The sequence below is a fragment of the Drosophila pseudoobscura genome, chromosome 2 (genome assembly GCF_009870125.1).
Source record: "Drosophila pseudoobscura strain MV-25-SWS-2005 chromosome 2, UCI_Dpse_MV25, whole genome shotgun sequence".
NCBI classification, from domain to species: domain Eukaryota; kingdom Metazoa; phylum Arthropoda; class Insecta; order Diptera; family Drosophilidae; genus Drosophila; species Drosophila pseudoobscura.
The window spans coordinates 4530748-4558440 of record NC_046679.1 but is presented as its reverse complement, the minus strand read 5'-3'; the positions used below and the strand labels follow the sequence as shown (position 1 = coordinate 4558440).

At 43.4% G+C, this 27693-nt stretch overlaps 5 protein-coding genes across 6 annotated transcripts; 4 read left to right on the top strand and 1 right to left on the bottom strand.

The window, feature by feature from the left end:
- Positions 1-124: 124 nt before the first annotated feature.
- Positions 125-1409, top strand: LOC6896881 (methionyl-tRNA formyltransferase, mitochondrial). Its single transcript, XM_002137035.3, has 4 exons — positions 125-369; positions 429-753; positions 814-976; positions 1038-1409. Exons 1-4 carry the CDS (start codon positions 194-196, stop codon positions 1400-1402), a joined length of 1029 nt encoding a protein of 342 aa, XP_002137071.2. The 5' UTR covers positions 125-193; the 3' UTR covers positions 1403-1409.
- On the bottom strand, positions 1392-2296 carry mRpL32 (mitochondrial ribosomal protein L32). The gene is made up of 3 exons (XM_001357900.4): positions 2063-2296; positions 1759-2007; positions 1392-1703 (listed from the first exon to the last, which is right to left on the bottom strand). The coding sequence occupies exons 1-3, from the start codon at positions 2145-2147 to the stop codon at positions 1441-1443; spliced, it is 597 nt and encodes a 198-aa protein (XP_001357937.2). The 5' UTR covers positions 2148-2296; the 3' UTR covers positions 1392-1440.
- A 193-nt stretch (positions 2297-2489) lies between these two features.
- On the top strand, positions 2490-21432 carry qless (decaprenyl diphosphate synthase subunit 1 qless). The gene is made up of 8 exons (XM_001357899.5): positions 2490-3605; positions 13285-13461; positions 14349-14488; positions 14720-14861; positions 15480-15569; positions 18940-19071; positions 19270-19464; positions 19940-21432. The coding sequence occupies exons 1-8, from the start codon at positions 3372-3374 to the stop codon at positions 20159-20161; spliced, it is 1332 nt and encodes a 443-aa protein (XP_001357936.3). The 5' UTR covers positions 2490-3371; the 3' UTR covers positions 20162-21432.
- Positions 21433-22407: 975 nt separating this feature from the next.
- Positions 22408-25673, top strand: LOC4800710 (uncharacterized). 2 transcript variants are annotated; one of them, XM_015183071.2, is made up of 5 exons: positions 22408-22704; positions 23775-24446; positions 24516-24605; positions 24662-25110; positions 25507-25673. In XM_015183071.2, the coding sequence occupies exons 1-5, from the start codon at positions 22522-22524 to the stop codon at positions 25544-25546; spliced, it is 1434 nt and encodes a 477-aa protein (XP_015038557.2). In that variant the 5' UTR covers positions 22408-22521; the 3' UTR covers positions 25547-25673. The 2 variants fall into 2 exon arrangements, with proteins under 2 accessions (XP_015038557.2, XP_033232699.1); XM_033376808.1 differs by having other exon boundaries at positions 24662-25673.
- Positions 25671-26660, top strand: LOC117183202 (uncharacterized). Its single transcript, XM_033376809.1, has one exon. It carries the CDS (start codon positions 25852-25854, stop codon positions 26056-26058), a length of 207 nt encoding a protein of 68 aa, XP_033232700.1. The 5' UTR covers positions 25671-25851; the 3' UTR covers positions 26059-26660.
- Positions 26661-27693: the final 1033 nt, after the last annotated feature.

Sequence of the window (27693 nt, the reverse complement as noted above, 5' to 3'; positions counted from 1 at the left end):
TTTATATACTGATATACCGTAAATATACCACCAACTTAATCTCGACTCCAAAATATAGCGAAAAGTATATAAAATAGATCGCAGTGGCTATAACATATCGTTCCAAAACCATTGATGTCGGCGATAGTTACACACCACTAGCACAGCTGTTTTTGTTTACCTCTGCGCGCATATTATCCAATAGCTTTTAATTATGCTTTTCGGGCGGAAATTAGCTAATAACTTTTATAAATACAAGAGAAAAGCGTTTCAAAGTGTGTGTCTCAAAATTACACGATCTATTTCAACCCGCGAACCTTCCAGAATACTGTTTTTCGGTACCGACAACTTTTCGCTGCCCAGTCTTCAGGCCCTTCATAAAAATTGCAGGTTTTTAAGCGTTTTTAAAAGAATATCTGAATAAACTCTAATACTTTGATACTTCGTAGTCACAACTTGGGCGTGGTTACATCCTTCAAGAGTCCCGCCAACTGTGTGAGAACCTATGCAGAGCGGGAGAAACTCCCCTTGCAGCGGTGGCCTATTACAGAGGACCAATGCACGGACTACGACCTGGGCGTTGTGGTCTCTTTTGGTCACATGATTCCAGCTCAGATTATTAATGCCTTTCCGCGGGGAATGATCAACGTGCATGCCAGCCTGCTGCCTCTCTGGAGAGGAGCTGCACCCATCATCTATGCAATTATGAAGGGCGATGCGAGAACAGGTGTATCAATTATGAAAATTGAGCCACATCATTTTGATATTGGTGCTGTAAGTGATTGCAAAAGATAAGAGAAACTTATGTGGACAATATAAAGTAACTCTTTTTAGGTCCTGGCTCAGCGTGAAGTGCCTATTCGAAGGGACATCTACATGCCAGAGCTGCATGCCTCCTTGTCTCTTTTGGGAGCCGATTTGCTGGTCGATACTGTAAACAATTTATCCGACAGGCTTAAAAATGCCAAGCCACAGGATAATGCGACTGCCAGCTATGGTACGTTTTATACCTTTTATCATAAACTCGAGAATCCGATATGAACTTTATTTTTATGCAGCTCCAAAGATCACATCCAAAATTACAGAGATCTTGTGGACAGAACTAAGCGCCGACGAGCTGTATGCCAGGCATCGAGCTCTGTATGGCTACAAAAATCTTACAACAAGCTTTCTGGATAAGCAAATACAACTCCTGGAGCTCCGGTTGCCTGAGAAGCAGCTAACGATGCAGGAACCAGGCCATTTCATCTACCAACGCTCGCGGAAGTCCCTCCTGATAGGTTGTGCCCAGGGCACACAGCTAGAAGTGCTGCAGGTGCGCGTGGAAGGACGCAAACCAATGAGTGCCCAGGATTTCAGCAATGGATTTCTGCGGCAAGCGAGATCGCTGCAATTTACACACAATAAACAAGTTGCCTGTTGATAACAAAGTAGGTTTTAATGCACAATGTGACCTAATATCTATGCCAGATCGGAGGGTTTAACCTCCTTGGCTTCCGACTGCTGCTGTGTGGATTTCTGTAGTAGATTTTTGGTGAACCACATGGGACGTGGCTTTTTCATTTCCACAATTCGTTTGCCCTGCAGTTGCTCGGCAGTCTGTTCGGCCTTCTCTCCCTCGTACAGCACAATAACCTCCTTGTCGACGGGATCCAGACCGAGCTTCTCTTGGATTTTCGCCTGCATCTGCTCCGTTTCCTTCAGCACCTTGTTGTAGCAGAAGGCTGTTGGAATATACTTAATTAATAGAGATCCCCTTAGACTTTCTTTGCAACTTACGACACAGCACACCCAATTCATGGTCATGACCGCATGTCTGGCACGAGCGGATGTTTCGCTTCACTTTGAGCGGCTTCCACACGTACTCAGGATAGCCGAATTTGCGATTCAGACGCTTCTCCACGGAACGCCTGTGCTTGGGCACGGCCCACAGCATTCCATCGCCAATCAGCTCCTTCAGACTAAATTCCTGTGCCCTTTTGTTGCTGCTGGTGCTATGTTCGTGCTGGAAGCCGGCCAGGGCCAGCGCTGGGAATTGGAGCAATATTTAGCTTTGTTTCGCCGCACTTCGGCTGCCACTCACCTGGTGGATGTCCGCCATATGGCAGGAAAAGACGCTCCAAACTTCTAACAAAGTTTGTAAGTGATAAAATCAAGTTTTTCGACATTTTTTAAAAATTGTTGGATTTACATAAACGGATGGGCACCAGTGTGACCGCGGATTTATCGTTAAAGTATACTGTCCGACCCTCAGAAATATACCAAAATATACCGTCTCATCTTAAAAACTGATGAATTCAAGTTCAATATTCCTCGATTTTGATATTCCGTGGAATATTTCTAGCTATCTATAACTCTCAGCCCTGCCCACATAATTTTAACCAATTAATGAACTCTTTTTCTACTCTGTTCTGTTCAAACAGCTGTTCGGCCGGCCCTATCGAAAAATATACCACGTGCAACGTTAGCGTCTTACGTTCTTCCTCGCTTGCGCTACGACATTTCGCACGTTGCTGCATCCCTGGCCAACAGCTGGCCACTGTTACGTCAAAATAGAGTAGTGAAAAGGTTAAATTAAATAAAACTATAACAGACCGCGACACTCGTACTGCATGTGACATCTGCTTTCAACCTACGTGTGGACAATGATGATTACGCCCAGTCTTAGTGTGAAATAATGGCCGCGTACTAGGCGGCCCTTATCATCCCCCAGCGAATAAACCCTTGGCACGGGTCAGGTCAGGAGAGCCGCAAAGTTCCCACGATTGCGTCCATACAGTTGCTCTAAAACTGCGCGGCGGATGTGCAACTGTCGTGTGTTTGCATCCGCCTAAACGCTGAACGCTCAAGTTCAAGCCGAATGCAGATCGTGCCTTGGCTGGCTTGCGATCGGACTAAGCCCGAAAGCCCGAATTCCACCACGAAGACGAACGACTCTTTCACCACAGTTGGCGCGCAGGCGCTCAAGCCAGCTCTCGGGTGGCTCCAAAGCCACTAAAGCTCCACTTTGCTGGAGCTGCTGGAGCCAGACGCAAGCCAAACGCGCTTCGCTGCCGCCTCATATAAAAACCTTTGCCTCGTTCCGCCGTAGATCTAGCGTTTGAAGAAGTGTAACTGACAGTCGACCGACCGCTTGTTTCGGGCGTGAGTGTGAATCGATCATCGCAAATATCCTGCGAGAACCCAAAAAAATAAAAATAAAATAAACCAGAACCAGAACCAGAATAAAAACCAAAGGAAGAATGCCCTCAAATAATCAATGAGCTGCACATCCTCCTAATTTCTGTGTGTTTTTGTGTGTGTGTCTCGATCGTTTCTTGCACCTGCACTTCCTCTTTAACCAAACAAACGAAATATATAAAAGAAAAAACCAAAAAATTCAGTACAACAAAATGGCCTGCATGAGCACTTCCGGTCGCGTCGTGTGCGGTTCGCGTCGCCAGCAAACGCACAAATTCCTGTGCCAACTCTTTGGACGGCAGTCAGGATATGCCGCGGCGGTCTCCAGTTCGGGTTCGGGCTCGGGATCCCAGCTGCTGCCCATCGCAAACACACAACAATACCAATTGGTGCGTCGCTTTCATGGATTAAGCTTCAACCTGGGCAAGGATTATCTCGATTTGCTGGTGAGTTCAATGTTTGGCTCGAATCGGATCCGGACATCGGATCGGATCGGATCGGATCGCGGGGTCTGTGGCCAAGCCAGGCCACAACCCGTTAAGCAGGCGTTGGCCAAAAGTGCATTGGCAGCGCGCGCGCGCTCTCAAGTCGATGCCGTGGAGGCGATGCCTTTTTGCGCATGCGCCACGAGTTTGCCGCTAATGCGTCTGCGTGACTTTGGCTTTTGCCTGCTGCCTGCTGCCTGTTGCCACTGCTGGTGCTGCAGCTTGTGGCATGCCTTGTCTTTGTCCGCTTTTCATTTCGCGCTGCAAAAGCCAAAAAGAAAATGAAAGTGAAATTGTTGGCCATTGCTTTTGTGCAAGTAGCGTGAAAAAAACCAAAGGCCGAAGACAGCCCCAACAAATTCCAACAACAACTTGTGGCAGTAGCGCGCCCACTGTCTCGCTGTTGTTGTTGGCGGAAGCTGCCGCATTTATTTATTATTTTGCTTACACTTTTGATACCCTTACAAGGGGTATTACGTGGCGTCTATGAACGAAGAAGATATGCGTGCGTTCGATTATATTTATGGAGCATTCTCTGCTGTTAACAGATTCAGTGATAAAGGTCCTTCGGTTCGAAGCGCAACCCCTTTAGAGATATTTCAACGGATATTTCAATAGGGTCCATCTCAGATGCTAGAGTATCAATATCTTCGCCCATTCAAGCCATATTTTCTTCTTGTTTTTGCCTTTTTAACGAAACGCCTGTTTCTGTGTTTTTTCCTTGCATTTTTGCAAGGTGAAGTCTCCTACTCCGTCTATCTACGAGTATCTCTCTCTCTGCTGCTTGTCTCCTCTTTCTTTACCCCTAATTATGTCTCTTTCTAGTCTGACTGCCCGTTTGTCATTAATTTTTTTTTATACCGTTGACAAGTCTCTGTTTCTGTCTCTTGTCTCATGTTTTTCTTCCTTGCACATTTTCTTGTTATGTCATTTTCGTTAGTTACATAGAAATATCTCTGTTTATTGCTACCATTTATCAATATTTATGGGCACCGCTTGTTGATTTTTCGCGCCTTATTTTATGGGGGGGAAACAGCTGATTAGACGCAATGCTTCTGAAACTGTACGGAAACTCTGACCTGCGCAGAAATCTGAAGTGGAACCACACTGCTGTTCCCCCATTTTTCGTGTTTAACATTTGGATTTGTGTTTGCTTATCAATTGGGAGAACGATTGCTGATAGGAACGCTCAATATTTAATTTGTTTTATTAGAAATTGCATCACTCCGTAACAGGGGGAAAGTTAGAAACAACAACAGAAAAGTACTCTGTGAAATTTGTGTTATCTTAGCAGCAATCGATTTCGAATGGGGAGGGAGACTCAGGATTACTCTAATCGGAATTACTATAGAAAATTCCTAAAGCTATCATTTCATTATTGTTTCCTTTTTTGTTTTTCCCATATGAATGTTTTATGCTGGGAACATCGTATTGTATAGCCTCTTCTCTGCCATTATATGTGTAACTAGAGGCATTACAGACCATTGTTATTGAATGTTCGAATTGTTAATGGTAGTTAATCCATTCACCTTGAGATTAATTGCTTACATGCCCGCCTTGACTATGGCTCGAACCACAATTAGTGCATCAGTTTTCCACTGGTTTTTAGTGTTTTTCTTTAGAGTTTATATAGTTTTATGGCACGCCATTTATGTATGTATGTCTCCTCCCCTCCTCAAGCGAAGGAGCCCCCCCCCCCCCCCTTCCCTGACAAGGCTTTGATTAAATTGCTTTAGCATTGCGAATGCAATAACTAATTTTCTGTGCAGTATTGTAGGCCTTCTGTAGGCATTGGCCATAATGCAATGGTTATCCATGTGCGGAATATCTGTGGCCACATTTCAAGGCCCTGGCATAAATATTTGCCGTGTGCAGGATAGTTTTCAAAATGTGATAATGTGTTAAAGGGTTAAGTGCTCATTAAACCCCTCTTTTAATGGTTGATCTTTTTTTTTTGACACTCGGCAGCAGAGTACGGCCCTGCTCCGGGGGTTAGCGGGTCTCTAGATCGCCCCGGAATAAAGCCAAGAATTAATTATAATATTGTTTATTATTGTATATTAAATAAAAGACGTGTGCGTTTCATTAGGGTGCTGTCTGGGGTGCTTTCGAATATAAAAGATAGACAAAAATTGAGGAAAAAGTAAATAATAATTTTGTATGCAGCTGACGTTGGTTTTTGTGTTTCAAATAAAAATTCATTCAACGCCAAATTGGTTTTATGCCCAACACACAGCCCCACACACACACAGGCGCAAAGAGAGAGACACAGATACACACAGATACAGCGGGAAACTGATACGTTCATCTATCATAGGTAAACAATAAACAAAACGCAAATAGAAAGCGCACGTCGCAGCGCAGCAGCAGCAGCAGAGCCAACAGAGACGCTTGGCCAAGAGACGCTTTTGGCCAAAAAAAAAAAAACGAAAAAACAAAAAACGCCAACTAATAATAGTCTGCAATGGCAGAAGCAACGGCCAACAGCAACAGAAACAGCTAACAGCCATAGAAGAAATTCACTTTTAACCGTTTCTTTGACTTTCTTCTTCATTTCATTTGGCCAAAAGCAAAGAGAGCTCTCCTCTCTGCCGCACTCCACTCCACACTCCTCACTCTCTGCCTCTGTCTGGCTATTGTCTTGCGTCTTTATCTATGCCCCACACGAATTTGGCAAGCAACTTATTGGCCAGGTTTTAGTATTCGTTATCGTTGACTGGTATATCTTTTGACTCGAATTAGTTTCCAAAACGCTATGCCCCTTCTTCCGCCTTCGGTATCAACTTTTCACTTTCATTGCGAATGCGTGAGATGTAGTCAACCTGTGGATTTGGACTCCGACTCGGACTCGGACTCGCAGTCGGACTCCGACTTAACGCCAGCGTGTGAATTTGATGGGTTGATACTCTCTCAAGGTAGCGACTTTTCAATTAGATGCCAGATACTTCCCTCTAGATGGAATCCCGCTTTGATTTGATTGATTTCCGTCGATTCTTCTCTCGTGGTTTTTATTTTTATTTAATTTGAATGCTTTTGAGGGTTTGGTCTTGTGAAAGTGAAACCAAAAGCGCGACCTGTTTTCATTGAAATATTTTTGTTTTTTAGAAATTTCTTGTTGTGGGCACGAAAACGTTTGACTTGACGATTTGTATTAGAGCCAAAGGGGACTTTAGTCTTAAGCCATACAATATTTTGTTAAACATCTCCGAAATGTTTGATCATTTAAGAGCCTACAGAACCAACTACATTTGTGGCTTATAAGTCCCACAGAGACTATTCCCCTCATTCATTCACAATTTATCATTTGTAATGTTTCACTTGTGCGAAAGCCGTTAATTTGAGCAGAAATATGTGGCAGAAGCTCTCACGTATAAAAGTAGCCGAATATGCTAAAAGATACATCTGCCGTATCGTAAATCTTTGTCTTCATTTCTGCAAACAACAAAACACTTTCACTTGCGGCCCCAAAACCAAAACCAAAACCGAAACCCTGACCAAAAAAAACCAACAACGAAAAAGAAACGGAACCCCGATTTTCTAATGAAAAGTTCTGAATAAATTTCATATGCATTTGCAAAATGAATGGAAAATGGTATAATTGTGCATTAAATGCATTGGGTGTACGATTACGATTACGATTATGGTTTAATTGGATTTTCAGCTGTGGTTGAAGGGAATCGAAAACGAAATTGGTTTTTGGGCATGCCTAAGCGGCTTTTGGCTTTGGTTTTGGCTTTGGCTTTAGGCTTTTGGCTTGGGTTGACTTTCATTCAACCTGTCCCTACACCTGCAATGGCTTGTCTTTTGATCGTTTGGTGCTGCTGCTGGAACTGTTGGCTCTTTTGCCTCTTGGCTTTGGTATTTTGTCGGTTCGGTTTGGTTTGGTTCGGTTCGGCTTGGGCCCCGGTACTTGCTGACCCAATTCCATGAGAGACGCATGCGTTTTGGTGTTGTCCTAAACTGGTTTCTGTGGTCTCTGCCTTCTGCCTCACTCTCTCGGTGTGTGATTGGCGGCGTCTCTCGGCCAAGTCTGTTAACTGTTAATGATTTCGGCGTTGTTTTCCTTAACAACAAAAATATTTCGAATTTCGATTTGAAAGCCAAAAAGAAGCGCCGCCGCCACCGTCTAGGCCACGGAAGAAACAAAAGCATGGAGCAAGAGCATTGCATAACGCCGGACCAAACCCACAGATCCACAGATCCGCAGGTCTGCAGATGGATTTTCTACTGGATGTCAGTCAGCCCCACATTTCATCAATGTCGCTCACCATTCGGATATCTCTGTATAATTTTAATCAATAATTATTGATAATTAGCATAAATTTGTGTATCTTAGGGAAATGAATTTCCCACACTGATTGGCTGCTTTGTGTGTTCGGTTTCTGAGTGCAAATTGCCATTAGTTTCGGTTTAATTTTGTGGACAAAAGGTTGCACCTTAATTAACATTGGAATTCAGTTGATTGCTGTGTCCCCCATTGCCACATTCCCCCAACCCCACTCCAACAATCCAAAGATACTCTATTCAAAATTAGGATAGTGCACGCCTTTAATTTGCGGCACGCGTCGTGCTTTTCCATCAGTTTTTCCTCTTGCGATTTTGTGATTTTTTCCTGTCTGCACATTTTATGTAATTTTTTTGGAGTACATTCATTTTGGAGACCCGCCTGATTTACACTTTGTTGCTGTTGCCATTGCAGGATAAACTTGAATTTTTCTGGTTTTCCCCCAACGAACAGGTTTCCAATTTGTCTGGAAAAACATTTTTGTTTGGGTGATGTTTTTTTCTTTTCTTTTGCCTTTGACAGATTGCCATAATTACCGTATCCAATGAACTGCCAGTATTTAATTTATGGATATTTTGGTCTATAAAATAATTCTCGCACCATTTTCGGCCTTTTTTGCCTGAGCTTAGAAGTTCAAGCGTTTTAAAACGCATTCTCTTGGGAGTCCACGCGTTTAAAAACGCATTATCTTGGAAGTCCAAGCGTTTTAAAACGCATTCGCTTAGGATTGAGGCGTTTTAAAACGCATGCTCTTTGAAGTTGAAGCGTTTTAAAAAGCATTGGCTCGGAAGTTGAAGCTTTTTAAAACGCACGCCAATGAGTCGGCTCAAAACACCTGCAGGTCTTAGACGTTGAGAGACGCGTGAGCGTTTTAAATCGCCCACATGTAGCCGCTGCATTAGCCGGTCGCACGCACTAATTTCAATTGTAAATCGCATTGCGTTGCGTAACATTCAAAGTGGAATTTAAGCTGATTTGTGCATTGATATATGAAGGCGGAAAAATACAGCTTAACTGCAAGCTAAAGTAGTTTTTTGGGAAAACTAGTTGAGATCCGGTCGAAGATTATTAATAGGAGATAAATAGATGAATGTGGGGAACTTTGAAGGCTGATTTGACTGGAGCAAGAGCTAAAAAAACAGTTAATTTAATTAATTTAATTGAATAAAGTGGTATCCCGCGAAGGTGTTCGTTTTAAGAATGCTAGGGAAAGGATAGAATGGGAATTGATTTGATAGAATAGAGATCTTTCTTTGGGTAATTTCTACTTTCGTGGAATTGTGACAAAATTGTGAGTAGATCACTCTTCTAAATATAACATTCTAATAGTTTCGTATCCTTTCTTGTTTTTCTTGGGAATGATGAATGATTGAAGACCCACTTTTATGTATTGATACTGGGGATTCTCCTCATACTTCCCTTTGCCATTTCTTCAGCGTCTTTTTATCTATATACTTCTTTAAGTTCGCAGCATTTAGTTGCCCAATCGATTACATTGAGGGTGCAGTCCGTACCTCCAATAATTGCAATTGTCATAGTTTCTGACGAGCTCAATTTTGAACGCAATGAAACCGTGACGCATTGAGACATTGATCTGTCAATACGTTAGGCACTCGAAGATACGCACATCTCTGGGTTGGTGCGGGGTACTGGTGCCTCAGAAGAATTCCTAGTGAATACTCGTATACATCATGGATTACCCAGTGTTTGGGGGCAAACACTCCCCAGCACTTGGCATCCACACTCACTTGAGCTGCGTGAGCGGTGGCATGGTGGCAAGGTGTCTGTTAACACGCATGTTAACCACTTTGCCAGCAACGGACGGTGCCGCTAATGAAGGGAGAAGGCGGTGCCCTCGGCACAGCAACGGCAGAAGAGTTCGAAAATCGAACAGAGAAATTACATACCGCATAAAATCGGCCATGGCGAGCGATTGCCCCCCCCCCCCTGCACGCCCCTGTACCCCTCGCTACCATATCCCCCAGCCATTTACTCATCCAGCCAACGTATCGTTATGTCAGCCACAAATACAAATAAAAGATACAACCACAGCAGCGACATCAATAGCAACAGCAACAGCAGCAACAGCGACAGCAGCAGCGACAACGACAACGACGATGACAAAAAGGGAAAGTAAGTCCAAAGCGTCGACTTCGACTTCGTCTTCGACTTCGGCCCTCGGCAGAAAAAAGAGAGGTTCACTCACTTTCTTGACTGGCTTTTGGTTTTGGCCAATACGCTGCTTCCGCTACGCCATGGGCCCTGTCTGTCATAGCCGATCAAGGCAGCATTAAATATACATTTCTGAAGAAAGGCAGGAGGCGGAACATTGATTGAAATTAAATGTTCTTTCTGGCCATGCCCGATGATCAGTATAATTGGAATAATTCTAAAAATTAATGCTTATAAATAGCTTAAACCCCAGTGTAGGAGGTCTACGTCTCAGGTGTTGTGTGAGACCTCCATTAAAATAGCAACATGCAAAGGCAATTGTCTGAAGCAAAACAAAAATGGAATACCATATGCGGAATACAAATTGCCCTAAAAACCAGACAACAACAAAAAACTATGCAGCAAACAAGAGCAAAATTATAACAATAATATGAAATAACAATAAGTAAGTCGTAAAGCCATCAATAATGGAAATTGTTGCAAAATGTTGCAATTTGGCCGTTTTTTTTTTGTCGATCAATCTGTGACATCAATCAGCGCGCGCGCTCTTTGGATTTGCCCTGACACTTGAGTAGATCGTTAAATACTTTCAACATTTCATCTTCATTTTCAATTGCAGCTTGAGATGAGGCCATCATCCCATCCATCCCATTTGGGAGGGGGGGATGGATGGCGGATTATATCGTGGGAGCGCCTTGAGGCGCACAATTCAAAACATTTTTGTTTTCTTTTTTTCTTTTTTTTTTTTTGGCACTTGTCTTCTCTATTTGCATGGCTTTTAAGCCGCACACTCTTCTTTGAATGCTGCTGCAATTTTCTTTGATCGCTGCGCCCATTTTTTCGCCAATTAAATTAACGGCTCCAAAAACAGTCGAGTATTTAAATGAAAATTGGCAGAGGCACAGCAGAAATCAGCAGCAAATAAACGTAAATTATTTCTTTGTTGCCAAAAGATTGTTATTATTATTATTTCTCTTTTTTTGTTGTTGTTGTTGTTGCTGAAATCAATGTGAAAGTTGCTGGCCTGCTGATCGGCAGCGGCCTGCCTGCTGCCTGCTGACTGCTGACTCTTTTGCGGTGTTGCGGCTTTTGCGGTTTAACCTTATCAATCGATTGTAGTCAATCTTTATTGGCCAAAAAGAGTGAACTCTTTTGGGGCTCTTTTGGGGGGATTAACTTTTTAAAACTGCCGTTTGACTGTATCTTTTTATTCACACATAAATCTGCTATTAGATACACGGCTAAACTGGCACTCGGTGATATTTTGAGACCCCTGCCAGAGGAGGATTTCAAACTTCAAAATTGCAATAGCAAAAGTTTATTGTAACGAGGAATCCTAGAGGATGCCTTCAGGCTTTCACAAAATATTTCAGAGGAATCCCTTTGTGCATTTCTTACAGAAAGTGAGATACTTCCTGCAGTCCTCCTTCTCTGCACTGCCTGCACTCTTCTAGATATTTCCTTCGTTCATATAACTAACCCCAAACCAAAACCAGCCAACTGCAACGAATCATATAGCACTTCCTACATGGTTAATGTTTGTGTATTTCGCACGCAACAATTTACCAGAAAAATCCAAGAGCTTATAAGTTTTTGATGAAGATCTGCTCCAGAATTGAAGGCAAACTAAAATACTAAATTGATTCATAAAGGTTGAACTCACGACTGAAGAGCCCATAGGTTTAGAGACACTTAAAATCCGTTCGGCTTCGTGTGGCACCTGCTGTTTTGTGGTAGGACGCCGAGGCAGAAGACCGACTATAAAAACCATTTAAAAATCATTCAACGTATGCGGGCCACAATTATATGCATTTCTGCACGTTCGCCAAAGAAATGGTAGTGTAATTTTTTCGGTTTTTTTCTCTTTGTTTTTGCAAATATTAACAAGTGCGAGACTGGCGGAACTCTGTTGGCCATTGGCCACTAATTTTAATTTGGCGCACATATTGAAAATGAAAGTTTCCACGACTCGCATTTAATTGGATTTCTTTTGGAGGGGAGCTACTGCTGCCACTGCCACTGCCACTGCTGCTGTTGTAATTGTGATGCCCTCCGATTTTGTAATACATTTCAGTAGGGGGGGGGGCCTCTCTCGCTTTCTACACGGCTAAAAGCTAAGCCTCAACCGATGTTTATGACATATATTTAATATGAAACTGGGTCATTTACAAGCTCTTTTGAATGGGCTGGGGGATGGTCAACAATTTGGTTGGGTATTTTACGATGTCTCAGCGGAGACCCCCAAAAACGATCATCAATGAAAAGAAACCATCATCGTCGAACCCGTTTTTGGGTCCATCGACCACACGTGTGCGGTAGATCCGGAGACCAATCAAAGATGATGATGTAGCCAAGGGCGCTGAATGGTTACGGCCACTCGTGGATGATGATGGTCATTGACTGCTGTGATGCAGGACCCACCGTCAAGTGGGTCAACACACCACCAGTACGCGTAATCCGTTCACGCCCAGGGCCCGCGCCATAGACAAATATTAGATGTAAGAAACGTTTGCCTTCCGTTCCGCCTCTGTGCTGACAAGTTGGCAACATAAAATTTACATGTTATCATGCCTGCATTTGAGTGCGACTCTTATTGACAGACTGACAGATAGACAGAGAGACTGATAGACAGAGCGACAGACGGACAGAGCGACTGCTTGAATGCACAAGAAGCCAAACGGCAATTGCATCATTGCATATAAATTGCTCCGGAAAGAAAAAAAACCAAATCAAGAGACACATTTCGTGGCATTTCGGGGCATTTCGTGGCAACATGTTGCCAGGCAGTTTAGCAGCGCGTGCGGCTTTCGTTTTGGCTTTGATTTTGCGGCCCCCCAAACAAAAGGACTTGGCTTTAACAATAGCGACTTTGGCGACAAGGTCAAGAGTCGCTGTGCGAGGGCGTCAACAATAAACTTCAATTAGTTGGCCATTTACTGCTGCTTTTGGCTGCTGTTGGCTGCTGCCTACCGCTGTCGGGCTTTTTGGCTGCCGCAATTTTCCAGTTATTAATTTCGGTCGTCGGGCAAGGCGAAACTTGTTAGCCGCAATTGAAAGTTGTTAACTGACTTGTTTGCTCCTTCAATTATTCACACTTTGTTATTAATTACAGCATTTATCCAAAAACTAATGCAGCCAACCATTCTAAAATCCCTGTTCTCTCTCCGTATCTATGTTTCACAGCAAAACGCCCACAGCTGCAGCCAAAATCTGAAGTACTCGCAGTGCTCGAAGACGAATCTGAGGCAGCATAGCTCGGTGCACACCCAACAGCCCGCCGGTCCTGTCCGAGAGATCCAGATCGATCCGTACATCATACTGGACGACGAACTCAAGTACTTCTATGATGATGTCAGAGATGTAAGTGGGGTCTCCGTGATGAATGGACCTATACATGGGAATCATTTTTTCACTAAAAAAAAACCTTAGTTATCTTAATGTATGTATTTTCAAAACGAATCAGCTTAAAAAGAGTGTATTTTTGCCATACTTAATATCTAGTGGAAAATTGATTAGAAAATTGTTTTTTTTATTCATTTTTTTTTTATTAGTATATTTTCTGACCGAAATATTTATATTATTTGATGATAGTAAACAAATTTCGATGCTAAATACCAAATGTAAAGGGTTAAAAATTATAGTTTAGAGTTTTTTTGACCCTGGATGGTCTTTCTTTTGGGATGTACGTCTGATGTACGTGTAAACAGTAGTCGTTTTGAGAAAGAAACAAAGAAATATACAATTTTTTTATTGAATATTGATATTAATATTGAAAATATACCACTATTTACCTTTTTAATATTGCCTAATATGTAAAATCCTGAAAATACAAAGAATACTATGAATATTAAAGCAATAAACTTATGAAAACAGAGCTCAAGTTCAGATTTAGTAAACAAAAACATGTAACAACCAACCTATTCAAATCTCCAATGCTTAGGAATAAATTAGTTGTTGTTTCTTGTAGATTTTCCTTGAAAATATTCCCATTACCGCATGACATATATTTGCCTATTTTGGGTTGACAATCTTAAAGATAAATAAACAAACGTATGAATATCATCAATAAATAACAACTAATTCATCAATGTAGACGAAACGGGATCAGATATTTCACTCATCTGTTAAATACGTCATTGATTAGTTGGTTTTTTCCGCCAAACATTCCAAAGGGGATTTTTCTTTCCGAAATACAAACAAACACAGACCCAAGAACAAAGAATAATATTTGATGCTATATTTGGCAGTTGCTGCAATCGGGAACATCCCAGCCGGAGCTGGACACCATCGCCAGCTACTACTTCGATGGCCAGGGTAAGGCCCTGCGGCCCATGGTCACCATGCTGATGGCCAAGGCGATAAACTATCATTTGAACAACGAGTCACAGTAAGTGTTGTTTGTGCTTCGATTTGGGTGTTCCATGTAGCACAGTGTACATAATTAGCATGGCTTTGCGAAATGTGCGCATTTTTTGGGCCAAATTAAAGCCCCGCCATAGACATAGTCGTATGTAGTCGTATGTACACATGTGGATGGGATACACTCGTATCGGAGCCATATTGAATGGTAATGTGTGCTCTTTACAAAATACTATTGTGCCCCCTATCGCCTTGACAGCCAATTAGTACACAAACAACGACAGGTCGCTCTCTTCTCGGAGATGGTACACTCGGCCAGCCTGGTGCACGACGATGTCATCGATCAGTCGGACTTCCGACGCGGCAAGCCCAGCGTTAACGCTCTGTGGAATCATAAAAAGGTAAAGATCTTCGATTGCACACCCCGCATGTCGGGCTATATGTTTGCCAAAATCAAATAAAACCAAGCAGCGATCAGCAAGCAGCAAGCAGCAAACAGCAGCCAACCGCAAAGGCAATCATCATGCAGCTAGCTCCCAACTCTGACTTTGACATCAATTTGTTGCGTATTTCGATTTGAAGTGTTTATTGACTTTGTCAACATCTTTGCCGTCTTGCATCACTTTGTAAGGCCTCAAAATCAGATGCCTCTTCATTAAATTTAATCATAGCCCTCATACCCCGCCATAGGCCACATTCCAGCCTGCATTTACCCTTTCGACATGTGTCTTTCACAAATTGAAATGCATAAATTAATTCCACACTTTCGAAGAGCAGGAGGCATCATTCAACAAACCGTCAAGCAGCTTTAATTTCTTGTCTTTGATTGTATCTCTCAGCCTCACATCTTAGTCACATGTCAGTGGAGTGGATAGCGTCTTTTGATGATATTGTGCTGCCTTTACTGTTAGCTGTTTTAGCTCTTGCCACAGTTAACGGTTTTCCTTTGTCCATGTTGCCTGAACTTTTGTTATATGTATGTATGTATTTTTCTCTCGTCTCTCGTCTTTCTTCTTCAGGTCACAATGGCTGGTGATTATATCTTATCGATTGCCTCAATTATGATAGCCCGTCTCCGCAGCGACGATGTGACGATCGTCTTGAGTCAGGTAAGAAAAATGTTGCATTACGAAGACAATCCAATGACGAATACCCAAAGGTATTTCCTTTTTGGTCGGGAGAAAGGTATTTTCCCTAAAAAAAGATGAGTCTTACAGATGAAATCTAGTATTCCCGAAGGCCAGAGCCTAAACCTTAATGAAACGATAAACATTAACTTGTTAATCATCAAAGGCGGAGAATCTTTAGTCAGAGAAGGTGGTGATTAATGAAGCAGATTGCTCGAATGGTAGTCGTATATCAAAGAAGAAGAGTTAAGCCTTCTTTAAGTTTTTAAGTTCTTTAAAAAATGCATTATCAGGAAACCCTTTTAAAAGCACCGGCACTCCAACCCCATGATATTTAAGATTTCTCAAATATTCCAGGCTCTAGGTAAGACATGGACTTCCAAAGCTAAGAATCAGAGCTTCCTCATGTAGCTGTATATTCTTCCCGGAAGTATAAGCCGTACTCTCACCTCCCCTTCCAATATTTCATCATCGATCCAAGTTCATTGTGCTCTTTGGACTTTAAGTACTCAACCCTAAAGATTTTTGCACCCACAACCACAAAAATAAGCAAAATATATGAGGTACCTCGCACATTTTTTGCTTCTAGTTAATTGCCGAAGCAAACACACAAATACCCCCCGTACGAGTAGTGCCGATCTACTATTTGTCCAAGTCGTTTGGTGTGGGCAAAGATGCCATCAAGAACTGACCGAAAAGAAAAAAAAAATCCCGGATTCGAATGAATTTTGGTTAGATCTACAGATCTGTGGGTTGTGTGCGTTTCTGGGAGTACGTAATCGAATGGGGTGCCAAATTTCACACAATTTCTGGGCAAACAGGAGAGTACTTTTGTCTTTTGGTACACGCGTTTTATACCAAAAAAAAAAAAACAATACAAAATTATGAAAGTTGCTTTAGCGGCTGTTCGGTTACAACATTAAACAGAAACCAGTCGGTCCCTGAGGGGCACACATGGGGCAGCACAAATCATTCGGCCTGCCACTTCCTGCGTCCCTGGGAATCGGCATTCATCCAAGGTTTGCCCTTCGCCGGAGTTCGTGCAACTTTGCAACGGCATGGCATTCACTTTTCCATGTTTCGCTTTGTTCAATGCAAGTTCTTGCTCGTCCTTGCTGATATAAAATTTCGCACAAATGCTGAGCTACGGGCATTGTGCAACGTGTCTCTCGCCGGCCCTCACGTAGTTTCTATAAATTTCGAATTAGTCACACCTGCCAATTTCACTTTCGGCCGTGGCCGCGTGTGTGAGAGTGAAACTAGATCTGCTTCGCACGGATGCTGAGGTGTCTCCACATGCTCGTATGTATCTGCGAGTATCTCTGCGAGTATATCTATCGCATATTTACACAATCGACCGAGCCAAGTTAATAGCCCGAGCAAACACTATAAACTTGCCTACGTTTTCGGGCTACACATTGTCTCGGATCTCCATATCCATCTCCATCTTTTCTCTCCCCCTGGTTTTCTCAATTCGCCAAAAAACATGCGTAACATCTTAGGCTGGAACCAAGAGGTGTGGCCCAAGGCGGCCGCTTTGTGAGTGCTCGAGGTGCTCATGCATATGCCAATCTAGGAATTATCATACCCGTGTCTCTATCGTATCACATCTCAGATCTCATTAGCATACCAAACATTCAGTGTGGATCCCACCAAGGGATCAACAACCAAACTTTCTTTAGTCTTAGAGACGGCTCCAGACTATTTATCTTTTCTTGCAGGAACGTGTTCTATAAATATGTATACAGGTTTATTCCAGTTCATATTTAAATTGCAGCTTAATTGCTATGCTTCTAATTTTCATAGTTCCCCTAAAAATTCCACCTCTCGCCAATTGCTAACCATATTTTAAGCATATGGCAATAAAAACCAATCCAATCTCTTCGTTAACTATCAAATATACTATCCAAATGTTATGTGTTGGATATTCTTCCACCTTTTTCTATATTTCTTTCTATTGACAAACGATTTTTGGCAAGTTCTTCTTTCATCTGCTACGACAATCGAAGGCATAAACCCATGTATTTTTGTCAGATTTTCTTATTAAACATTCCGTGCGCGTGTCTGAATAATTTCAACGGCTTCTAAGACGTTGATTGCATTAAAAAACAAAGAAGAATAATGATTAGAATTTCAGTGACTCTTAATCGAGTGGATTTATGACTTTTACTGGGTATTGGGTTAAACCAGTCCGTTAAGTTTGATTGTTACGCCCTCGGAATGGCCAGACAATGTCAGATAAAAATGTACTTCAAAGAAAATGCGACCATTTAAAGGCACGCATAATGATTCGTATCTACTTTGCTAATTTCATGACCAATTCGCATAGAAATCTGGCCACATATGTTACATTTTAAGCGTTTCTGTGGATAATAGTTTAATATAAGCCCCCAATCTAGCGGACCATTCGTTTCTTATTTTAAGTGAATTTTCTTTTAGCCAATATTTCCTTTGTCGAAAAAGAAAATTCCCAAGTACGTGCCACACGAAGAGTTGCTTCGGGGCAAACAGCTTTTCTTTACGGCTGCCTTGAGGCGAAAGACTCCGTAAACTGCGCTCGCGTTTTGCGGTTGAGTGAAAAAATGTGGCAAACCCAAGGCATCGACCGGGTTTTGGCAGCATTTTGACTTTATTTGGTGGCTAAGAAGGCGGCTCTGTGTTAATTTGACGCGTATATGGCTCGAAATGCATTTTGTTGGCCGCGTTGTTGAAGCTCACGCACTTGTCGCTCTGGCTTGTGCGCTGTTTGTGTTAATTAACATTGAAAGTCAGGTAGCAGGCAGATTTTGGCCAGAAACTATTGGCCAGCTATGGCTGCCTCGCCTTGAGCTCCTTGGAAACACACAGCCACAGATCAGAAGCGCCCACACAGACGCATACGCACACGCACGCACACGCACACGCACTGTAGGCCGAGTGTTTGCCAAAGATTTTGACAAGTGTCTGCTAGTTTTTGGGGTCCGAATGAATGAAATTGCCTATCGAAAGCGAAATGGAAGGGCGTGCCAACCAGCCATCGATTTGTGTGCAAACAAAATTGGGCATAGAAATAGTGGACAGGTAGGTAGTATCTGAGAGCTGAATGAAATTGTGTTTGCCAGAAATATTTGGCACAATAGTATTTGCTCTTTGCATTTGAGGCTCCGTTCAAGCGGAAGTTACGTACCATACAAAATGGCTGCGCCCCTACAGCATGCCTCACGGAACACCGAAAATAGCCACAAATTTTGCATTTTATTGTGGGAATCTTCAGGGGGATTACAGAACAATCGAACGTGAAGCGATAACCATATCTTTTGTGACATATTTACGAGCCATTGTGCGGAATACTTAAAACACCATTTATTTGCAGATATTAACCGATTTGGTTCAAGGCGAGTTCATGCAGCTGGGCTCAAGGGAAACGGAGAACGAGCGTTTCGCCCACTATCTGACCAAGACATACAGGAAGACCGCATCGCTGATTGCCAACGCACTGAAGGCGGTGAGTAATCGTTATCGGCATGCAACCGTGCAGCAGCGGCATGCAGTGCAGCCTCTGTGTTTGTCTCTGTCTCTGTCTCTGCGGATAATTTAGTGATTAGTGTGCACGCATGCCGTTGTCATTGTTCCCATTTGCACCGCACAGCACCGCCGATTGCAATTGACTTTGAACCTAACCCAACCCCGCGCTCTCTTGCAGACCGCCGTCATTGCCCAGGCCGATGATAATGTTGCTGAAGTGGCCTTCCAGTACGGACGAAACATTGGCCTGGCCTTTCAACTGGTCGACGACATGCTGGACTTTGTCTCATCCACCGAACAGATGGGAAAGCCAACGGCGGCAGACCTCAAACTGGGCCTGGCCACGGCTCCAGTTCTCTTTGCATGCGAAAAGGTGAGTACGGGGGCCAGCGGTAATTACCCCTAGATAGCTTATAGAAACAAAATGCTTGAAGATATTTCCTTATTGCTGTGACAACAGTTGATCGATCCAGTGTGGAATAATGCAAACACCAGAGCAGGTCTCTCTGTGTGCGCATGCATCTAAAGTGCCTGCCCGGGCATGACCGGGTGATGCCAGCGCAGCGATGATATCATGTGTGGTGGGTGGGTGGTGGCCGGCTGGAGATGCGTCTGTAAGTCGATTGCATATGGGACCGATTAGCGCCTGCGGCCATACCCATTTGCTATGCAGCCCGCGATTAGCGGACGCGTGCGATGCGTTTCAAACAGCGCGCTTTTGAACGCCAGTAGCCCGCGGATGCATGTGCGTTGGCAAATAGTAAAAGCCAGACAGCAAAAAACCACCCGCCCAACCCACGCTGAGACCTTGCATAATTGAAATATTTGGCATTTCTCGCCTCTTGCAGTACCCCGAGCTGAATCCCATGGTGATGCGACGCTTCAGCGAGCCCGGAGATGTGGAGCGGGCCTTTGAGCTGGTGCACAAGTCGCACGGACTGGAGCAGACCCGCTTCCTGGCCAAGAAGCACTGCAACGAGGCGATACGGCTGGCCCAGGAGCTGACGGAGTCGCCCTACCAGAAGGGCCTACAGGTCGTGGCCGACCTAGTCATCAACCGCTTGAAGTAGAGCGTAATGAATCAGAACTACAATTTAAATATACTATAATGGAATTACAATATGTAGGCTAAGAGCGGGCCACACTCGGTGTTCGGATTAGGTTTTTGCCGGCACATAAACGAATAACGTCAAATTGTAAAGAAGATTTATTATTTAGTTTTTAGGCATCTGTTGTTGACACTGTAAATAATTGCATAAAAACAAACAAACAAAACAAAAACAAAACGAAAACAAAAACAAAATAAACGGCAACGTTTGCTGTACATAAAAACGAGATGTTCATGGAATTTTTAAAGAAATTTTATATGCAATGTTTTTGAGAGAATATATTTATACGAAATACTATGTGTGTGTAAAGCCAACAAGCAAATTGTACAAATCTTTCTTCTAAAATGGAAATGAATCAAACCCAAATGGAATCGCGAATATGATTTAGCTACAACTTTTGAGGGTACTTTCCTTCCGGCTACGCTATTTCTAAGGGAGAAAAAAAAATCATATATAGTCAATGCAACAAAGAAGACAGAGTGCAGAAGGATATTTATAAAACAAAGACAGCCCTAAATAATACGCAAACAACTAATGGTCTATTTATGCTTAATATTTGTTTAAGGCATTTCGTGCCTAAATGGTTCAATGATCATTGCCTGCACTCTTCAGATCCCCCCTTCGGACAGCACAAAAATATCTTATTTAAAGTCTTTTTTTAATTTAACGGAATTAAGTTGAATTTTTGAACCATTCGCGCATGAAATGCACATATACAATTTGTTGTACATGTAAAGAAAAGCCCTTCCCCTCCCCTAAGAGGATTATATGACACAACAACGCTGCCCAGTCTTAATTTTAATAAAATCTTATTTTCTGCAATAATAATTAATAAGAGATTCAAACAAAATGGGACGACAAGAAATATCTACAGAATCGCATGAAAAAAGGAAAAAAACACTTCTATATAATATAATTTAAGTTTTTATTTTAATTTATGCAGCAAAACCTCAATTAAGTCAGTCAGCAACTTTTGTTTTTTTGTTTCGATAGAAATCATTAAATGGTTTAGGGCTCCTTTACAGCCTGCAATACTGAGGTAAAAGGAGAGAACAAACTAAAACCAAATCTTGGGTAGAAATCAATTTAAAATGGGTGCTGAGGACACGATTTGGCCCCCCACAGGTTATAGAGTGCGAATGCTGAAACGGTGGAAATGTTGTTGATATTGATAACTTTAACTACGATATTTGTATACCTAATGAGATGAATAAAAATTCGATTTTGTAAAATATTTGTGGGAAACAAATTTATAAGGGTACAAACTTCTTTAAATTGGTTCATTTTGGATTAAAGCTTAAATTCCTGATTGTTTCTCACACAAAGATACTATGCTATCAAAGAATCATTAAGCACACATGCCCCAAAGGCAGCCTGCCACACTGTAACTATTCAACATATTGACCCAAGAGCCGACTGGGGCAACAAAACCAACAGCCATGGCGACCCAGTGGAATAGTTTTGGACATGGCCCAAAGTGCTTTATGTTGCGACGGGCAGGGAATACGAGTGCTGCCTGATATCGGAATTGGGTCAAACAAATAAATGTGTTTGTGCTGCCACAAGGGGGAAATTGTAGCCGACACATTGGGGCGGATGAGCAATGCGATATGGAGTTGCATTTCAGTTTAAAGTATCAACAAGTTTCGGATTAAATTGCACGCAATGCTGCAGCAGCTTTAACCTGGATAAGTAGACCCCTTCTAGTATTGAGGACTCTACGAACTTTTGGCTTTTATAGAACAAAGCATAAGGGAATTGGGTTAAGCTAAGGCAGCCGTGGCACAATTTTTGCGCAATATAAAGTAAATATATTTTACGTCCAAGTCTCGTTACACTACCAGACAGGCAAACAGGCCCAAAGAACCGGAGCAAGCAAACAGAAAGCCAGGTTGAAGCGTGCCTAACAGGCAAAATATTTAAATGGCCAACGAAATTAGCAGTGGTTACGCAAAAAGGGGATGGCAATCCCGACCCTGCCCTGTCCCACCCTTAGACGACTTGACAAACAGCAAGAACAAGAACAACTTCAAGGACAGTTGCCCGACGCTCACGTGCGGCCCAAGTACGCCTTAACCTAGGCTATAAATAGTCAGGCACGCTGCCTAGACAACCGGATTGGAGGCCCAGCCGTACTCCGCCGTGTCCCAGCAGTGCCTGGCACGGATCAGTGCAGCCAATTCGGCGGTTAAACGGTTTGAGTCGAGCACGAGACTGTTTCAGTAACGCGGCATTTGCTGAACGCAGCGCTACTTCCGTTCTTCCAGCTCCCAGTGGAACGATCTCAAAGGAAACCAAGGACTGGAGGCATCACAGACACAATGACGACCAGCGATGAGATGGGCATGGGGGGCAACTTCTGCCACGACCACATCCAACATCCCCTGATGTGGTGTGACGAGAAGAAGCGTCTCGTGGAGCGTAAAAATGCGGAGGAGAGCCTACGCATGTGGCGGCGGAGAAAGGCGGAGGAGTGTGCCCGCAAGGAAAAGGACAAACAGGAGGTGATTAGCAGTAGAAAAACAGAAAACGGTGTCACACAGTGCGTATGTGTAATGTTCAGTCGGTTGAAAGATGTTAGAGATTTCAGGGAATAGAGAGAGAGTGATCAAAGCTTAAAGTTTATCTTTAGTTAGAGTTCGGAATGCTTTATATGCTGACATCCTAAGAACTACAAACATATTACTTTGTGGTCTTTAGTGGATGGTATTCCAATGCTAAGAACTCAAAGAAAGATAACGCTAAGGTTTTTCCAGAAAATTCAGGAATTCAAGAAAACTTGAATACAAGTTTGCCCAAGAACTTCCAGAAAGAACCTACGACAACCACACAAAACTTCTCGAGCTTACACCCACGCGATTCTAGCGACTTGAACGGAGTTCAAAGACCTGCCCCAAGCAACATGTAATACATCAGTTTTTCGTGGATTTGGTTCAACAAACCCTTTGACAATTTTGACTTTAGTAATCAAATCATTTCGCCAGACGAATGCCTAACCAGAAGCAGCTTGGCTTCGTACTCGTACCTTGCCTTGCGTGACTGAATTCCTGTCTGATTCTTCAGCAATTTCAGAGTGTGCAGCTGTGCAAGCCCACGAACCGAAATGTGGGTGAAAAAAATCAGTGAAAATGCAAATCGCGAGGCGTTGCAACTATAACAACAACCTACAAACAAAGTAGTTGTCGGGCCTGGCCTGGCGCCAGGGCACGGGGAAATGGTGGCCAATTTCCGTAAACAAACAGCGGAACACTCGGGGAAGAGTGACACACTGAGATGGGCGAGGAGGCAGGTTACGTCGCGTCGAGTCTGGAGCCCGTAAATAGGCTGCCAACAAATCGATAGAGCATAACTCGGTTTTGTAATCAGTGTCTGACTGACTGAACACAGGAATACATTACGTACTAGGGAATTTATTTAATTGGTAACACATTAAGTACTGATTTACGGTGCAAATGCAGGCTGGAATACATTAGCATATACCAGAGAATTGGCTTCATTAGTAATATTTAATGTGGATTAAGGGGAAATTCCAGACTGCAATTAATATATCTGATCCCCACCTGCCTCCTTCCAGTACTACGACCTCTTCCTACAGCATTGCCCTTGGGGTCGACCGGGAGGGGGAGCTCCTAATATAGAAGTACGCCGCAAGGATATCACAGCCGTTGGTCTTCATTCCACACCAACCGTGGCAAGTAGTCCCTCTTCAGCTGATTCCCAAAGCACTACGCTAATCGAAAGGTGCATCCCCCAGACCACTGCCCACCGGATGAACTCCCTGCAGCCGTGTCGCTACAACGACTACTTTTCGGTGCAGAAAAAGTGCCAGAACAATCCGCTGGCTGCCTATCACCATCATCATCATCACCATCCGCCGCCGCCTCCGCCAGGGGGGCGTTTGGGCCATGCCCATTCCATACACCACCTACAGGAGAGCGGACCCCGGAGCAGCACCGTGACAATCTGTGAGAGGGAAATCCCCCACAAGCACGGCGCAGGAGTGGGCGTTGGCCTGGCCAAGAACGCCAATGGTGAGAGTCTGCACATCCAGCTGAAAGAGCATCCTTCAATGTCGTTTCGCAATAAAGGACACGTGGATATCGAGCTGCGGTACAAGCCCTCGCCGCCCTGCAAGGGTAAGCCGCTGCTCGAGAAGATCGTCGTCAGCGAGAGCGACCAGCGGTGTCCGCTCCAGGAGAAGCTTGCCTCGCAGAAGAAGCGCCTGCAGGCGAAGCTGGAAAAGCCGGTGAGCGGCATTTATTACGCATCCAGGGGCGTGGCCTTACTAATTCCCTATTCTTTCCTCTTGTTTTAGCCCTGCAAGGAGCCGTGGGGCAAGCCAGGGCCTGGGGGCAAGCCCTGGCGCAGTCCCAAGGAAGTGGGAAATACATTCATGAAATCGTTGGTAAGGAATCCACCATCCCGATCTCACCTTTTGGGTAATAATCCTCTTTCTTACAGGGCTGGACAAACAAGGAAATGCTCAAGGAACTTGATCAGGACAATCCTGTGACTCCGGCGGAGAAAAACACATTCCGCAAATCGAGACCCAACAAACCGCCGAAGCCGCAGCGATGCTGCGAGCACTGCACCTGCACCTGCCCCGCCATGAACAGCCCGCTGAAGCCGCCGCCGCCGCCGTGTACGAGGGCGCTGCCACCTGCCCCACCCAAGATGGTGCACCACCTGAAACCGGAGGACTGCAAGCCCATCAGGCTGTGTCCACGCATGGCCCGCGGGGACACCAGCACAGCCACACCCAATGTCAGCGCCACCAATGGGGGCAACGATTGCAACGGCGAGGGCGGGGGCGTGGAGCTGGTGCCGCTTCTGGCGCGCAGACGGGGCATGCACCGGCCGATAAGCCTGTCCAGCACGGATGTGACCAAGAGGACGCCCTCGCATGATAGGTACGCATCCAAGCACAAGCCCAAGAACAGTCAACCGACCCAGATCAAGTGCATCAACAGCATCATCAAGAACATCGGCCACATGAAGCGGCTGCCCAAGAATCTGAGCTGCAAGCTGCAATGTTGCAGCTGCGATTGCCCCACAGCCACGGCCACGGGCTGCTGCCTCAAGCGGCTCACATTGCACATTCGTTAGGCATTCGTCCAGCCTCCATTTTCCCTTAGCATACCCCCCACACTTCCATTTCCGTTTCTCATTTGCTTGCTCTGCGCCATATTGAAAAGAAAAGATAGCAAAACAATCCGCTTGCCACTTACCCGACCCCCCGTCTTTTAAGTCTATCATTTTGCATTGTTAATGGTTTCTCTACCCCCACTTCTTCTCGGCTTATTCAGCAAAAAGAAAATATCCATTGTAATCCAAGTGAAAGTATAGCAACCAAAAGAGCAAACCCAATCTCACCAAAAACCAAATACCAAAAACAAAACTAAATCAACAAAAACCAAATCATAATACCAATCTTCTATGTATCCCCGTGCAAAACGAAACGAATCGAACCGAACCGAAAATCGTTTACAATTCCAAAAAACCCTGAAAACCAAACCAAACCAAACGTAAAAACGAAATGAAATCACTTAATAACCAACACCAAACAACCAACCAACCAAAATTGCTGCCCACCAACCCATGAACATCATCTTCCACATGCGATTCGATGCAGGATTCAAACGGCCGCCGATATGCGCTATCTCCACGACTTGAATGTCCAAATATCGCAGAACCGCCGCTCCGTTTCCGTCTCGAAGCAACTGGACCGGGACCTGTGCAATCAGCATTTCGACACCTTCGAAACGTTTTGGGGACGGCCAGGACATGGGGCCCGCGGCGACCACATCAACAAATTAAAACTGGACAATCTGCTGTACGGCGCCAGCGAAACCTCCTAAAGCTCTTGGTCCGGATGATGGGTGCTTAGAGACATGGATAAGGTTACAGACACGACTATGGACACACTGCCTCCCCCACCCAACAAACACTCATGTCCATTCAGTCCGCTGCGTTGGGGCATTCGTACAGCGTACGGCTCGTAGTTTTTGTGCTGCAAATCATTTGCCCAGAAATCAATCGATGCCAAGGTCCAGAGGAACAGGAAAAAACTACTTCCGTATAGCCGATAGAGAAAACAGAATAGAAAAACTTTAGGGTTTTTTTTTCGTGAAATTTTGCCAACTTGCAGCAAATTGTAAGTTGACCAAAGTTTTCAAAATGTCAGCTGGGGCTCGCAGTATGAGGAAAAGCCAAGGGGGGAGAACTAACACGGTTGAAGGTAAGAAGCGATATAGAAAATCACATTTCATTGTTAGCAATTGTCGTCCATTTAGTTAGTTTTATAAATACCAAATAACATTTAAGAAAAGTCAAGCCTTTGTTCGGCTCTGTCGATCATTCAAGCCCCTTGAAATTTATCTCATAATTAGATAAATTTTTGGAAACCTTTTAATTTTTTTTTATTTTTTAATATCAATGATTTATTTTGAGAACCTTTAGATCTCGCAAACATTATTTTATTCTTTTTAAAGAACTTACAATTGAATTAATCTTTCAAAAGACTTTGCGATAAGTTTACTAATTATAATAATAAATAGATATGTGAAATATGAATACAATGTAAATATAATAAATAAATGTGCATTAAAAAATGTAATCTTTATATTTCATTACTGATAAAAAGTTATATCTATACCACTTCCTACTATATATATAGTGATATTCCCCATAACGGACAGACATTTATGATAAAATAATGAAATAACTAAAAAAATATACATTTGTATGTTCTTCATATATCTACATTTATTGCGTGTAACAACGTAATTTTACACGTCTTTTACATACATCATGAAGCAGGGCATCTAAAACGCCTCAAAAGTGTCTGTGTCTCAACTAAACATAACAGTGGCTTTAAAACTAGCTTTGCATTGCACAATACCTCTACAACTGTACTGCGAGGAACAGTCACTCAGTCAACAAATCCCCAACTTTAAAACTCAGCCACCACTTAGCTATCAAAGAAAAGATTTTTTACTCAAACCGCAAAAAAAATCTGACAGACACCGAAAATGTCGAGTCACGTTCTTGTCATTTATTATTTTAGTTTTATATTAGCCCAGAGGATATGGGCTAACACAGAACACATGATATCTGCACTGTCGCTGGAGGGTGGATAATACACATAAGCCTAGCGTGCGGAATAGTGTTGGCAGCTTAAAGCGAGCTTGAAACGTTTTGGCAAATGCAAATTGTAAAAGTTTATAAAATAAGGTGAGACTGGGTATCCTCCCAGACCTCTTAATCCGCGGCAACATTAAGGGTGAATGATGTTAGTGCTCTTTCATCTGGTTTAGTGAAAATGGGCGAAAACATTTGTAATAACATCATAAAACACGGCAGCCGGCTAATTTGATTGCATTTTGCAATTAAACTTGGCCAAAAACCGGGAACACAAAGCCATTTCAAGGTTGGCCGAACCCGCATACGACCGGTCGCGACCGTGCCAAGAACTCGTACTCTCAGATGCGCTT